The 14,729-nt window shown below is 47.3% G+C and overlaps 1 protein-coding gene across 1 annotated transcript in view; it reads right to left on the bottom strand.

Annotated features, from left to right (window-relative positions):
• The window catches only part of ELN (elastin), a 208,687-nt gene that overhangs the window by 90,635 nt on the left and 103,323 nt on the right, over positions 1-14,729 (bottom strand). Inside the window, exons 10-15 of the mRNA XM_029613541.1 lie at positions 9,944-10,006; positions 8,548-8,595; positions 7,817-7,864; positions 7,283-7,354; positions 6,564-6,593; positions 5,248-5,319 (exon numbers count right to left, since the gene is read on the bottom strand). Of these exons, the coding sequence (XP_029469401.1) occupies positions 5,248-5,319; positions 6,564-6,593; positions 7,283-7,354; positions 7,817-7,864; positions 8,548-8,595; positions 9,944-10,006 (333 nt within the window). The remainder of the gene's footprint in view (positions 1-5,247; positions 5,320-6,563; positions 6,594-7,282; positions 7,355-7,816; positions 7,865-8,547; positions 8,596-9,943; positions 10,007-14,729) is intronic.

Below are 14,729 nucleotides of genomic sequence, written 5' to 3'. Positions count from 1 at the left end.
TTTGTCTGCCAATATGTGCTATGTTTTTCTGGATCTGTTAGAAGAACCTCTCACACCAACCTCCCTTTTTATGGGAAAATCAACCAAGCATCGGGGAACCTCTCCCGCTGCAGGAAAGACCTCCTGGAGAGTGCCTGGGCTGTCTCTGGATGATCCCCCATGTCTGGGAGGAGGGAATGCTTTCCTTGTTCAGAAGTTGCTGCTCACTGTACTCTGCTGGTTTGCAGTCCCAAGAGTATTTAAGTCCTATTAGTGAGGACTGCTGGGTTTTCTTGCTGTGGCGCAACTCATTAAGGGCCTGATTCAAAAAGGTCTTCCCTCGTTCCCATGCTGATGGCAAAATTCTTTACTGAATGAAGCACTGAATGTTTAACAGCAAAAGCAATCAGGTTATCTGGCCCTGAATTAATTAGACACTTATAAAGCCATTAGCCACTTTATCTGAGGGGGGCCCCGAGAGCTCCCAGGGACCTCCTCTGAGATGAAAAATATGCAGGTGGCAACCACTGCTGGGGAAGGGCGTAATCTTCACAAAAAAAACCAAACCCTCAGTTTTCGTTTTTGGAAGAGAAACTTCCAGCATGAGACTTCTTCTGTCTTTCTCACATATCTCTCAGAAGAGAGAGTGATGGCTGAGATCCAGGATGCCGGGAGCATTCTCTGACCTCTCACTGAGTTATCACGGCTGGCGATGTCTGCTGCGAGCTTCTGTTCTTACTGTAGCTGTCTTCAGAGGGCCTGGATCTGCCAGTCTGGGAACAGAGGCTCTGGATTCAGTGACCTTGGGGAAGGTAAACATTTCTCTGTAGCCAGAACCTTGAAGTTTCCCCATCTTTCCAGAAGTCTTCACAATACTCTGGGCCTGCATGAATTTTTGGGGAGTCCCTTATTTTTCAGCCCTGCCTCTCTTTGTGTCTTCCCCCATGGGGAAGGTACACTGCGGCCCCTGCAGCCCTGGTTGGAGCTTGATACATGGAACACTGTTCCCCACATCTCCTTTCCTGATTCACTCTGCATCACATCAGACCCTATATCAGGGGTGACCAGGATCTTCTGCTGGTATCGCCATCCATTCCGACTACAAATGAAGCTTGTGATTTTTTTTTCTCCTGGCGAGTGTGCTGAGTTGCAGCCCATAGATGGGACAGGCCTAAGGCAGTGGTTCTCAACCTTTTTTCTGTCAGGACACACCTGAGAGATGGTCCTCACGTGCGAGACACACTGAACACCCTCAGTAATGGGTATAAAGCAGAGCTAGAACATTCCTCATACAACTCACCATACAAAAAAGATATTCTGGTGTTATCTCAATAACAGCAACTCAAACTCCCTCTACTACCAGGCGCAATAGCCCTACTTATAAAAAGACAGCAGTTCACCACCAATGCATGTACGCCTGAGAAAACACAACAAATAAGGTGAGGTATTTTATGTGCCTACATGCTAGTTAAATTCCTCACCTTGGTCATACAAGATCGACCTTCACCAAGTACAGAAAGACCACAAATTACAAATATGGAGACAAAAATTGGAATGGAAACCCAAAAAAAGCCACTCTGCGTGCAATACAAAACTAGATAAATGGAAACAGAAATATAGCACCAGACAATAATACCAGGATCTGCAATAATGAACACAAACTAATCCACACAAAGTTACACCTGCATTATGGCATGCACTCAAATGGAACAATCCTACCTATAAAAAAGGCAACACTAAAAATATTAAACCAGACCCTAAACACCAATACACCTCCCATTAGGAAAACAGAAAAAGCCAAGCTGTTATAGATCCCCACACAGAAATAATTGTAAAACTATATGAATAAATGTTTCAAAACAGCTGATGAACAGAACATCTAACAATTAAAAACTCTTAAAAATTATTAAAAGTTCTCCAAACACCAATAAAATATTTCAAAACAGCAGAGACATCACATAATATCCAATAATTAAAATGGCAGTCAATCAAGAAAAATGAACTTAAAAAGCCACTTTTACTTACCCTCTCCAGCAGTTCTCCTACTCCTTTCCCTTGCAGGCCACACCAGAAGCAGCAGTAGCTGCTGAAGCTGTCCTCATGGTCCTCTTCCTTAGGGACCACAACCAGTCTCTTCTCTCTCACACATACACACACACAAACTAGTCACACCCTCAGGACCAGTTTCTGTCTCTCACATACCAATCATCTCCCTGACCAGTCTCTCTCTCTCTCTCACAGACACACACACACACACACACACCACACATCTTCCCAGTCTCTCACACACATACACATATCACTTCTCTGACCAGTCTCTCTCAATCATACAATGCTCTCTCTCTCTCTTACTTACACATAGGCTTTCAATCACATGCATACTCTCTCTATTTCACTTACACACAAGCTCTCAATCATACACATGTTCTCTCTATCGCACTTACAAACAGGCTCAATCACACACATGCCCCCTGTCTCTCTCATAACCTCAACTAGTCAGAAACATGCTCCATCTCTCTCTCTCTCTCACACACACACACAAAGAAGCACCCTCCCTTGCTCACACTGACACACACAAGCACCCTCTCTGTTCACATATACACCACACACACACAGAAGCACCCTCCCTCACATTTATATCACACATACACACACACACACATACCACACACATACAAGCACCCTCCCTGTCTCACATACACACCACACACACATAGAAGCACCCTCCCTCACATCTATATCACACACACACATACACACACAAGCACCCTCCCTGTCTCATATACACACCACACACACCAAAAGCACCCTTTCGATCTCAAATACATATACACACACATACACACACACACACCGGCCCCCAGCTGAACTGCTCGTCTTCGGCCCCGCCGGCCTAGTCTTGGGCGGCAGCAGCCAGCACCTCCGGTCTTCTAGTCTTCGACCTTGCTGCCTGGTCTCCGTTGGTGGCCAGCAGCTCCGGTTTTCGGCTCCACCGGCTGCGGGTAGCACTTGACACACTTGCCGGTGCATGGCGACACACTGGTGTGTCGCCACACACCGGTTGAGAATCGCTGGCCTAAGGAATCTTGACCAGAAATCCCAGGTCACCGCTGATAGCACATCTCTGCCAAGTGCCATGCTCAGTAACTGCTGGCTAACCAGTACTGGTAACACACCAAATATAATCAACCACACACAAGATACCCCTCTACCAAAGATGCTCACCCCAAAAAACCCACCCTGACAGAAACACATTTTTTACTCTTTTGGCTTTCAAGAGGAAACGCTAATATTTAAAGGAAAGAGGTGTTGGTTTCATAGTTAGTAATGACTAGGTGACCATTAACGAACTAATCATTAACCACCACCAAACCCTCCTCATTGCCTCACAGTCAACAGAGTATAAAAATACATTTTTTTGCTTATATTTTTCTCAATGCATATACAATTAGGCCACACAGGTAAGAAGAAATAAGAGGCCGAAGGTCTCCCACAGACAAAAGCCAGATTTAGCACAAGCAAGGAATTGAGACAGGAAGCATTTCCCATTGGTACTGCTTACACAGAGATTCAGGAATGATGGGTCACAGAGGAGGGTAATTTTCTATGTGTTAGGTCTGCTGGCTAACAAAACTACCCCCACAATGCTATAACCATGGTCCCATAAAAGCTTGGATAGTGTTGATGACACTTGGATCCATGTTGATGACACTTGATGCCATAGAAAAATACAAACAGAAATGATGGCAGAATAGGTCCAATGGTCCATCCCGTCTGCCCAGCAAGCTTCCCATGGTAATATCTGCCATGCAGGTTGCCCCATGTATCAGTCAGTGCTGCTTGATGTGTTTTGCTTATGGACTTGGCCGTAGAAGCAATCCTGTGTTTTTTCCTTAATGTCTGCGCATCAGTAACCCAGACTGTAAAAACGTCGAGGCTTGTGTTGGTTGTCCCTGAATCCAAGTTTCTCTTTCCCTCCACCCCCATCCCCCTCCTTTGAAGCAGAGAGCGATGTTGCAATTGCATCAAAAGCATCAAGGCTTATTGGTTAAGGGTTGTAATCCATGTCTTCTGTTAAGGGAAGTAACTGCTGTTCTGTTCAGGTTACTCCCATGCTTATCAGTTTCCCAAACCGTAAAAGTCAGAGCCCTCGTTGGTTGCAGTCTAAATCCAGTTCCCCTTTTCCCCTGCCATTGAAGCAGAGAGCAAATGTTGGAGTTGTATCAAAAGTATTCAGGTGACTTGGTTAAAGGTAGTAACCACCGCACCAGCAAGTTAACCCCATGCATGCTTTCTTCGTTTCAATTAGGACTTGGCCATAGAAGCAGTCCTGTACTTTTTTCCTTATGTCTGCATAACAATATCCCAGACCATGGAAGTTGGGGACTTTGGTTGCCTTCCGAATCCAATTGCTCTTTTCCCCTGCCGTCTAAGTGGAAGCAATGTTGCAATTGCATTAAAAGCATCAAAGCATTTTAGTTAAGGGTAGTAATCTCCATGCCTTCTGCTAAGGGTAGTAACTGCCGTACCAGCAAGTTACCCCCCTGCATGTTTATCTCATTTCCGTCCTCTAGCCTTTAGAGATCCACAGGTTTTATCCCATGCTCCTTTGAATTCTTTGACTGTTCTCTTCTGCACCACCTCCTCTGGAAGGGCATTCCAGTCCTCCATCACCTTCTCCATGAAGAAATATTTCCTGACACTTATGTACAGAGTCTCCCCTCTGTAGTTTCATTTCGTGACCCTTATTTCTATTGTTTCCTTTCCAACAGAAAAGGTTTGAAGTCCATACATCACTGAAACCTTTTTGGTATCTGAAGGTCTGTATCATACCTCTCTTTCAGGTTATACATATTCAGGTCCTTCAGCCTCTCCTCATAGGCCTTCCGATACAGACCCCGTGCCATAGAACAGTGATGATATTCTTATTTTGTGCTGCTGACGCTAGATGAGGTGTAGTGGGTTTATGATGACATTCAATAAAGGGTCCAACACTATACTTACTGATGACACTGAGGAGTAATGCAACAGTGATGACACTTACTGCGCTGATGATGTCGCATGAAGTGTCATAGGATTATGTTGGCACTGGATAACGTGTAACAGATGACATTGATGAGGTGTAATGGAACAGTGATGACATTGGCTTGTGCCGCTTATAGTAGAGGAGATGTCATGGGATTATGCTTGCATAGGGTAAGGTGTAATGAATAAGGACAGTCTAATACCTACAAAAGATGGGCTAGGCTGGGTACCCAAAAGTCCTACCTGGTAGTTTTGGTGCTTTGATGGGGTATCCTAGGGGTACTCCTGGTTGCTGTCCTCCAAAGCCACCAAATCCTGAAGAATAAATGGGGGGGGGGAAAAAAAAATCAACTACCACTTTCTGCCACAAGGTGGGGGAACAGCACATTTATTCTAAAAACTGCAGCCCAGGGAATGTGAGCATGTAACCTGTTCCAAAGCATCTGACATCCACCACAACACAATATAACATAACACAATAAAAACCAGGAGCACAACCTAATACAGACCCTGAATCATAACACAATCTACAGCGACACAATAAAGAAACTGTACTATAAACATAATACACACCCTGCATAATACAACATACCACAACGCCATGAGAAGCAACACAATAAGCACACTGCACTACAACACAATACTCACCTTGCATCAGAATACACTGCACTGCAAGACAATACACACTCTGCTTTCTAACAAATTGCATCACAATACAAGGCACAGCAACACAATAAACACATTGTATGACAACAGAATGCAGACACCTAAAGGCCCATATTCAAAAGCCATTTAGACGAAGAACACAAAAGATATCCGTCTAAATGGCTTACCTGGATATATTCAGCCTTTATTTGGCTAATAAGTTAGGTGGCTAGAATTCAGCCAGATAAGTTAGGGGCGTAACTGGGAGGAGTTGAATTAGCTGGATCAGTTAACCGGCTAACTCCGTTATTCAGAGTTAGGTGGCTCACTTAGCCAGCTAAATCTGGTCGAGTAGAAGAGCTGTCCTAAAGTTAGCCGGCTATTAGTTAGCTGACTAACTAATTAAGATTGCCAGCGAAATTTAATAGTGCAGCTGCATTATTGAATAGGCCTCTAAAGTTAGCCAGATCCGTTTATCTAGACTGTATCTGAATATAGACCTCCAACTGTATTGCAGCCCAGCAAAATACAGAGGCACACAATGTGCACTGTGTAGCACATCTTAAGGCTCTGCCGCACAGTGTATGTACACATCATGAAACACAACAGACAAGACACAATCGCTGTGGTACTGCACTTGGCACAAACTGACACACCATTTCATAAGCACCGCACACCGACTGCCATTCCCCCAACTCTTGCTGATATACAGAGCTGTGGCAAGGAGCGGGCAAGCAGGGGTGACTGCTCCTGGCACCAAGCCAACGGGCTCAATTTGTGAGTCTGCAAGCAGGGGAGCCTGAAAGGGAAGGGTTGGGTTTTCTTTGCCATCACCCCCTCTCCCCCTCCCCCAGGATGCCGTTTTATGCCCTGCAGATACACAATTATAGGATAAAGCCAAGAGCTTGTGTTACCTGGGATTCCAGCCAGTGCTCCCCCGGTACCTACAAATAACACATGAAATGATCAGAGGGGATGCAAGCACCCAAGTGCCTCCCCCCCCCGGCCCCACTCCCTCCAACATACAGACACACAGGTGCCCAAACGCACAGGGAAAATCTAGCAGAGCACAGGAGAAACTGTTCAGTGCGACAAACCCTACGCCCTCCAACAGTCCCAGTCCTTCCCTGCCACGGCTGCAACAGCTACATCCTCTTACACAATCGCAGCAAACTTAGCTCCTAAAGCTTCCCAAATGAAGAGCTTCCTCTGCTGAGCACCGAACTTGAGGTGTCTGTTTTCACTAGGTTCCCACATTCAGCTGTCTAAAATGTAGGCGGAGTGGGGGCCGGTCGGGGGGGTAGGTTAGGTGCCTAGCGCTGCTGTTTAGTGTTAGGAGCCTAACATATAGACCCTAAATGCGGACGAATAAATAGCATGCTCCGTTTTAGGCTCCATAGTTAGGGGAATGTTCAGAAGTCGATACTGAGTGGGGCAGCGGGCAGCAAGCTATCTGGGATCTCCTGTTTTGAGCAGGGTGTAGACTAGTACTGAATAAATCAGTTAAACATCACCCGGGTCCGAAAGTCCAAGTAGAATAAACACAGGCCTAGGGAAGTAAATCCGTTTCTTCCTCCTCCAGTCTCCCTCCCACCCCCCCTCACTGAGGTTTGGGCTGAGTCTCCAAACCTACCTGGGGCTTTCTGTTTGATGCCAGTTCCTGCTGGCACTCCAGGAAGAACGCCAACGCCGGGATATCTGACCCCTGAAACAGACCAGGCGGGATGCAATGAGCAATGGGAAGCTGCAGATAACTGGGGGCACTGCAGCGCAGGACCCCCCAGAGCAGTGGGAAACGGGGAGCACTGGGCAAACGGTAGTGAACAGCAGCTGGACTCTGTGAGCAATAGGAGGCCGGAGGTCGCAAGGAGAGCAGCGGGACAGAGGCAAGGGAGGGGGGAGGAGTTAAGAGCGGCGGGGTACTGGGGAAAGCATAAGACCCCGGGGAGCACCAGGGCAAAAAGGAGCCGAGAGTATCCGGATCCAAGGGCACTGGGGCATCCTGGATGACTACTCTCTGCTCATCTCCGGTGATGCTTGTGGCCATTTACATGGGTGTGGGCATGCGTGATGCAGCGTAGGTGCATGTATGTGCGCGCGTGCCTATGTGTGTCCGGGTGTGTGGGTCTCTGACTCTGTTGCCTGCTTGCCAAAGCTGCAGTCGCACCTGTTCCTGGGACCACGCCACCTGGATAGGCTCCTGGGATCCCAGCACCTGCCGGAGCAAGAACAGCACATGCTGAAATACTCTGAAGACACCGGTCACACCCAGCACGCTTATCTGCCTCTCTTAAAGGGACGCTGCCGGGTGACACGGGCAGGCATGTGAGTGCAGCCCTAGTGCAGCGGCAAAGGTCTGCAGACCGAAGCAAAGACTCAGCAATAGTGCCCGAGGAAAGGGTCAGCACCGTTGCTTCAATCTGCGTATCTCCACCACTGCAATAAGGAGGAAAATGAAAGTGAAACACAAGGTTTGAGCCGAGAACAAGTTCTTTTCTCCCCACTGTATGGACAAAAATGTAATTTAATTTTCATGCTTTTTGGCACTTGCACAGCCACCTCCTGAGTGCAATGCCCAGCCGCAATGTTCTGGTGCCTGCACTGCATGCAGGTTTGTGATGGGGAGAGAGGAGAGGGTCGACAGAGCTATGCTAAAGAGAATGACACACTCTATCTGGCTATGAGGACAATAAGCAAGGAATTATTCCATTCCCCATCCCCTTCCCCTCCTCCCCCCACACCTGGGATGCTGCCTGCTAAGGTCACTGCCATTGTCCCCCCTGGAATGACAGACACAATATTCCAGCCCATTTGTTGTCGGTCTAAGGTCATGATCTCCGGGCACATTGACCTGCTCAAACAAGCCTCGTGTTTTCAGGGCTCAGCGCTGTGACTCACCAGGTACTTTTCCAGGCTTCACTCCAGCAGCGCTTCCCGGAACAACACCTGCATGAGATCAACGGAGACACCAGAGGCATCAGTGTAATGTCAGGTACGCACACCGACAATGGGTAATGATGGGCTGGCCACGGCACCCCATCGCTGCCCCTCGGAGATGCTGCCCTGCTCCCTGCTAGTCCAGGGCCCTGTTTAGGTGCGTGTGCACGGCAGGCACCAATTCTTAAAGGGCCCAAGGCGGGAAAGTTGCCACAGCGCCCTGGGATGACATCACACGCCTGACCCTTCATAAGCACTGACGGCACAGTGATTCCCTGCCTCAGCAACAGGTCCTCCTGCCTTGCAGTACATGTTGCTGTTCTCCTCTGTGCCTTTGCCTTGTTTGCTCTCCCTGTTTCCTGACTTGCATCCTTGATTACCTCTTGCCTTGCCCAGTTGACCTCTTGACCTGCCTGCCTCTCTGGTGCCTTGCCCTGCCTGTGTCTTGGGCCCTCTTGTCCTTCTGTCTCTGCCTGACTCCTGGTTCAGACCCCTGCTTCGGACATCAACTATTCTCTGGATTGCCATCTGCTCTGATCACCACCTGGGACCTGATGCTGCTGTTTGCCACCAGCCCTGATCCTCAGCCTGCTTTCTGACTTGCTTTTGCCCCTGAGATTTTTTCGTCTAAGTCTTGCTGGCCCTTGGAACCCAAGAGCTCAACCTGCGGAGAATGGAGGTTGGTAAGGTGAAGCCCAGTTCTAGCATCTCTCAGAGTAAGTCTACCTGCAATTGGAAAGGGGGTTCGACCATGGGGCTGCATTAACCTCACCCCAGCCAAGGGCTTCTTCTCCGTGACCTCAACGAAGATGACCTCCAGGTATATATCTGTCAGAGGCTCTGGAGGCCGGCCCAAGATCAACTTGCACCAACAGACTTAAGGGACATAAGATTATTGTACAGGGATCTTCCTATTGATCTTTTAGTCAGTATTCAATTTATAAACAACTGTGCACGATTGGGGGCTCCTATTGAACAGAGATGGGGATCCTTACTGGCCTTTTTATTTTTGTCCAGAAGCTTTCTTGTGTGCTTCCAGTTCAATCAGAATCTGTCTGTGCCATAAGCCTTCTTTCACAGCTGACCAGTGTTTTCACCCATTCTTAATCCCTTTCCTTCCCCTCCATGTCCCAGCCAATTGTGACAATAGGGCAAAGATTTTGATTCCATTCAAAGTGCAGAATACTTGATCTCTTAAACCAGTCCCTAGTTGGACATGTTGTCGGTTGGTTGGTATTCCCTCCTCAGGGTGCAACATTGCCTCTGGCCTAAGCAGTAGCATCCAGATCTGGGAAGTGAACACTTACTTCTTGTACAATTACATACTATGACCCTTGATTAATTGTGAATCCTTTACCTGTAGAAATCCCTGGCACTAGGCCGGTGCCAACGCCACCCACTCCTGCAACTCCACCAACACCTGGAAATGAAACAGAGGCAGAAGCTGAGCAACCTGTCAGAGAGAGAGAGAGAAACAAATACAGGAACAGAGACACACACACACACACACAAGCATAGAGAAAGAAATGCACACAGAGACAGAGAGAGAAACATGCACATAATCAGAGAGAGGCACAGAGCTAATATTTTCAGAATGTTTAAGCATGTGACTTTCAGGCTGATGCAGAAAGCTGAGCTTTAAAGCTGCACTGAAATTCAGCACACACTTACGTAACACATAAGCTCCTAATGCAGTAAGCTAATGTTATGCTAGTGCATTGGGAATTAAAATATGCACACACCAGAGCTAAAAAGTGTGCTCAGAATAGACTGAAGACATTTTAAACTCAGGAGGGGTAGGGGAGAATTAACTGAAATTAAATACAGTTCAGGAGGGGGCTGATGCATGTTTTTTTTTTAATTAAAAGTTTTATTGAGATAAATATCAGCAAAATAACATTTACAAAACTGATATGGAGATCATCATCTTAATAACATGAACAAAATATTGACCAAACATTTTACATTTAAAAATTCCCCCCTCCCCCATGTTCTTCCCTCCCCCCTTTTCTGCAAAGAATGTATTTATATCTGGTCTTGGTTTCAGAAAGAGAGAGTGTTTTAAAGTTCACAGCTACCGCAAGAAAGAAACCTGCCAAGGACTCCGTCTACCTGCCAATCCCAAAACATAACAGGACTTAACAAAGAAATGCACACACACACAAACACTGGAGCGATCAGAACCACACCAAAAAATCAGACTCAGGATTACCAGCTGCTCTCAAAACTAGATATAGAAAAACACATTGACCTGATACTACAACAAATAACTTCTGAGACCGTTCAGAATTAATGCACAATGAACAAGAGAGCTACAGCTCTGCTAGTCAGCAAGCCATGAGGTGACAGGTGTGAGATAAGGACTGCAACTGTGTGAATAAGGCAGTCAAGGCTTCCATGACAGGAAACAGGAGCTCAGGGAAGCAGACGGAGCACTGTTTCCAAAGAGGGGATGTCTGGGATGCCAGGGGTAGAAAACAGGCTGCATATGCACCTTGCTGCTCACCACCGCTTTGTAACGGGAAGGACCTTCATGTGGATATTCCATCCTCAACAACTTTCAGGCTCCCAATAAAACAGCTTAAGAGGCAGCCTTTGCCCCCTTTCCAAACGGAATCAAAAGAAAACCCCTTTATTGATGTTGATTTAGCTTTTGGAAGGGCAAAGGATAATATTTTGCAACCAGCTTAAAAAACAGTCAGGACATTTCTTTTGAAGGCGTTTCTGAAACATTTAATGCTTAGAAAGGAATCTTTGTTTTCTTTTTTTTAAAGGGAAGGGTGCTTGGAATGTAATATCGAGCAATGCATCCCTTCTCACCGATAATCATCTGAGAAGTGCCAGCACAGTAGCGTTGGAAACTTTACTCCATCTCTGACCAGGAGTAACATTTCCAGCACACTGCTCTGCACCACGGAGGTAATGGTTAATGCCTTGGTTTGCATGGGATTTCCATGCGAGGACGCTAAGGAGAACGCACAGTTTTACACGCACATTTCATGCGTATAAAACTCCTTGCTGCATTGGCAGTAAAGTTTACAGGCACAAAATGTGCCCACACCTCTGGGTGAAACTGTGCATTCTGCTGAATGCACCTTACTATGTCGGCCTATCTTGGAGTTTGGCATCCAAATTGGTGCCTTTGAAAACTGAGTAGGACCGAGTGCCTAAATTTAGGATATGAAAAATGGGTGGCTAAGGAGCAGAGTTAGGGTGGGAAAAAAAAATCTAGGTGAATGATTTGCAGGTTGAAATTTAAGCCTCTAAATTCAGGAAAATTTCCAATAGAAAAAGCAAGTGCCTATGCTCGGCTGAAATTTTGGCCATCCAAGTGAAGCTCTCAGCATCTTTCTGAAAACGGACCCCACATTCATAGAGAGAGCAAAACACACACACATACACCAACACACAAACCTAAGACCAGCAGAAGACGCCTAAAACCGATGAATACGCAGATGGGGCCAGTCTAAGAACAGCATGACTAAGGTAATGCCTGTGCTGGAGATCTCCGCGCATGCCCACGAAAACATCCTGAAACACAGAAAGCTCTAGATATCAACATCATCGCTGTGCCGCATACTCTTGGCTCTTGCGGTTTTATTGTAAGTCGCTTCGGGCCTTGGTATAAATGGCCTACAAATACAAATACATGGAAATATCCTGAGCGCCAGTCACTCGGGGCTGCTAAAATTTGGGGCCTGGTGACCAATGGAAGAGATGCCCGCAGGGCCCAGGACAGGCAGAAGAAGTCTCTATGAGGCTGCCCGCCCCTGGCAGGTTCCTATTTTGGAATGCCCTCCCGGAAGAGGTGGTGCAGACGAGTCACTGCCACCCTTATCAGCAGGCGTGGGGTAACCTGCACGGAGCGGCGGTTACTACCTAAAGTAACTTGCTGGGCAGACTGGATGGACTGATTGGTCCTTCATCTGCCGTCATTCACTATGTTACTATACTGCTGGGCCATGGGGAAAGTGAGTACCTGGAGGGAGAGGGAGGGCAAGAGAAGACGCTGGGAGGGAAGGGCTCGGGGAAGAAGAATGCCTGGAGGGGGGGGGGGAAGGAAGGGGAAAGGAAGGAGCTGAGAGAGAGAGAAGGAGAATACCTGGAGGGAAAGGAGGGGGAGTGCCTGGAAGCAGGAAGAGTCCATGCAATGAGGGGAAGAGGGAAGAGAGTGCCTGGAGTAGAGGGAGTGGGAGAGGAAAGAAAAGCAAATATAAAGGGAAATAAGGAAAACAAAAGCAAGAAAAAAAAACCAGACCAAAGATGAAGATCAAAATGGCCAAAAATAAAAGCTAAAACAGGAAAAAGGAGAAGCAAAAATACATTTCCTGGCTCCTGGTAATGGAGGTCTGTCCTGCATATACAAAGCTCCAGGTACTAATGTGATCCATCCCTGTCCAGCTCACGGCGGGAAAACATTGAAAAGCTGCTGAGCAGCTCATTTTATCTCGTCTTTAGGCCAATTTCCATTCGAACCTACCAGACCAGGATGTTGGTTGAAATGAGTCCTAACTCTAGCTGGATATTTGGAGTTACATATAATTAGGACAGCTATCTGTGGGCCTGGGGATGAGAAGCTAAACTTAGCCGGTTAGCACTGAAAAGCTGCTAAGTCATAAGCACATGGTCGGGACATCGCTGGAGTCAAGTTCGGCTGCCTGGTGAATTTTTAGCCAACTGGCACGTGGCGGTCAGGTTCGAGCCTGCCAAATTATGGACTGCATTACCGAATACACGAGGCAAGGTGCCAAATGCAATTCTCCAGGCTGAAGATGAGGCTCCTGCTAAATCCTGTGACCCGAGATGGAATAAATTCAGCATGCTGACGCTACCGCCGTAGCCAAGAATAACACGTCTGCCGAAATTGCTGAGAACTGGCTCGCTCTTGTCTTTGTACAGACGCTGCAAGGCCGGTGCAGCCGCAATAACTTCTAAGTGGAAAGTCACAGTGAGCGCACGCAACGTGACCCACGAGTGACAGGGATGTCATCACCCGCGAGGGACAGAGAAAGGCTGCCAAAAAAGATGAAAGAAATGAGAGAAGACAAAGAAACGTCGGACTTGTCAGCATCACAATCATGAAGCAAGTTTTTTGGGAGTAGATTGACCATCTGACCTCCCTGCCCATCTGATCTACAAGAAGCAGTTTTGGCCAGTTGCCAGCAAGTCCTATTGTATGACTCTTGTAAAGACAATCTAGCAGCTGTCTGTTTAGAAATTCTCTCTGGGATCCCTAGAACATGTAAATGTTGAAATGTTTGTACACATACATGCTATAATCTACAGTCTAGATAGCAAAGTTAGCTGAATACAGCCAACTATCTTCTTAGGAGAGCTCTTTGGCTTGATCAGATTTAGCCGGCTATGTCATCCAGCTACTTCTGAATATCGGAGTTAGCCGGTTAACTTACGCCAGCTAACTCAATTCCTACCAGTTATGCCCCCAGAACACCCCTGACTTACCTGGATGGATTCTAGCAGCCTAACTTATTAGCCTAACTTATTAGCTGCTAGATAAGCGCCCAAACATTCATCTAGCTGGCTACCTTCTGTGTTAGCCGGCTAAATGCTTTTGAATATGGACCTCTACGTTTGTCTGCATTTAGGGCCTCATTTTCTAAAGTATCGCAGGCCTGCGATACTTTAGGTAATGAGGGGCGGGGGGGGGGGTCGACCTGGGGGGCGGTCCTGCGCTAGCCGGCAGCGATCGCACCACCGCGGTGCGATCGCTGCCGGTTTCGCACCCTATAGCGCCACCATAGGAGGTGTAGCTATTGGGCGCGAACTCGGACGCGAAAAGGCCCTCACCTTTTCGTCATCCGCGGCGCCTTCGAGGAGTCGGCCCCGGTGACGCCCCGACTCCTCCTCTTCCGGGGCCAACTCCGCCCCCATCCTGGTATCGCACGCGATAAGGGACTTTTCGCGTGCGAAACGTCCCTTATCGCATGCGAGCCACTTGGAAAATTAGGCCCTTAGTTTGCTTGTAACACGTTTTGAACTCTTACAGTGGAAAAGCATGCACAGGAATAAATGATGATGATGATGATGATGGGAGGCAATGTCCTAATGTGGATAGGTAACAGGCTAAAAGACAGAGAGTAGGACTGAATGGTCATTTCTCTCAATTGGGAAAGGTAAACAGT

Source organism: Rhinatrema bivittatum, chromosome 8 (genome assembly GCF_901001135.1).
Source record: "Rhinatrema bivittatum chromosome 8, aRhiBiv1.1, whole genome shotgun sequence".
NCBI lineage: Eukaryota > Metazoa > Chordata > Amphibia > Gymnophiona > Rhinatrematidae > Rhinatrema > Rhinatrema bivittatum.
This window is presented reverse-complemented; position numbering and strand designations above follow the sequence as displayed.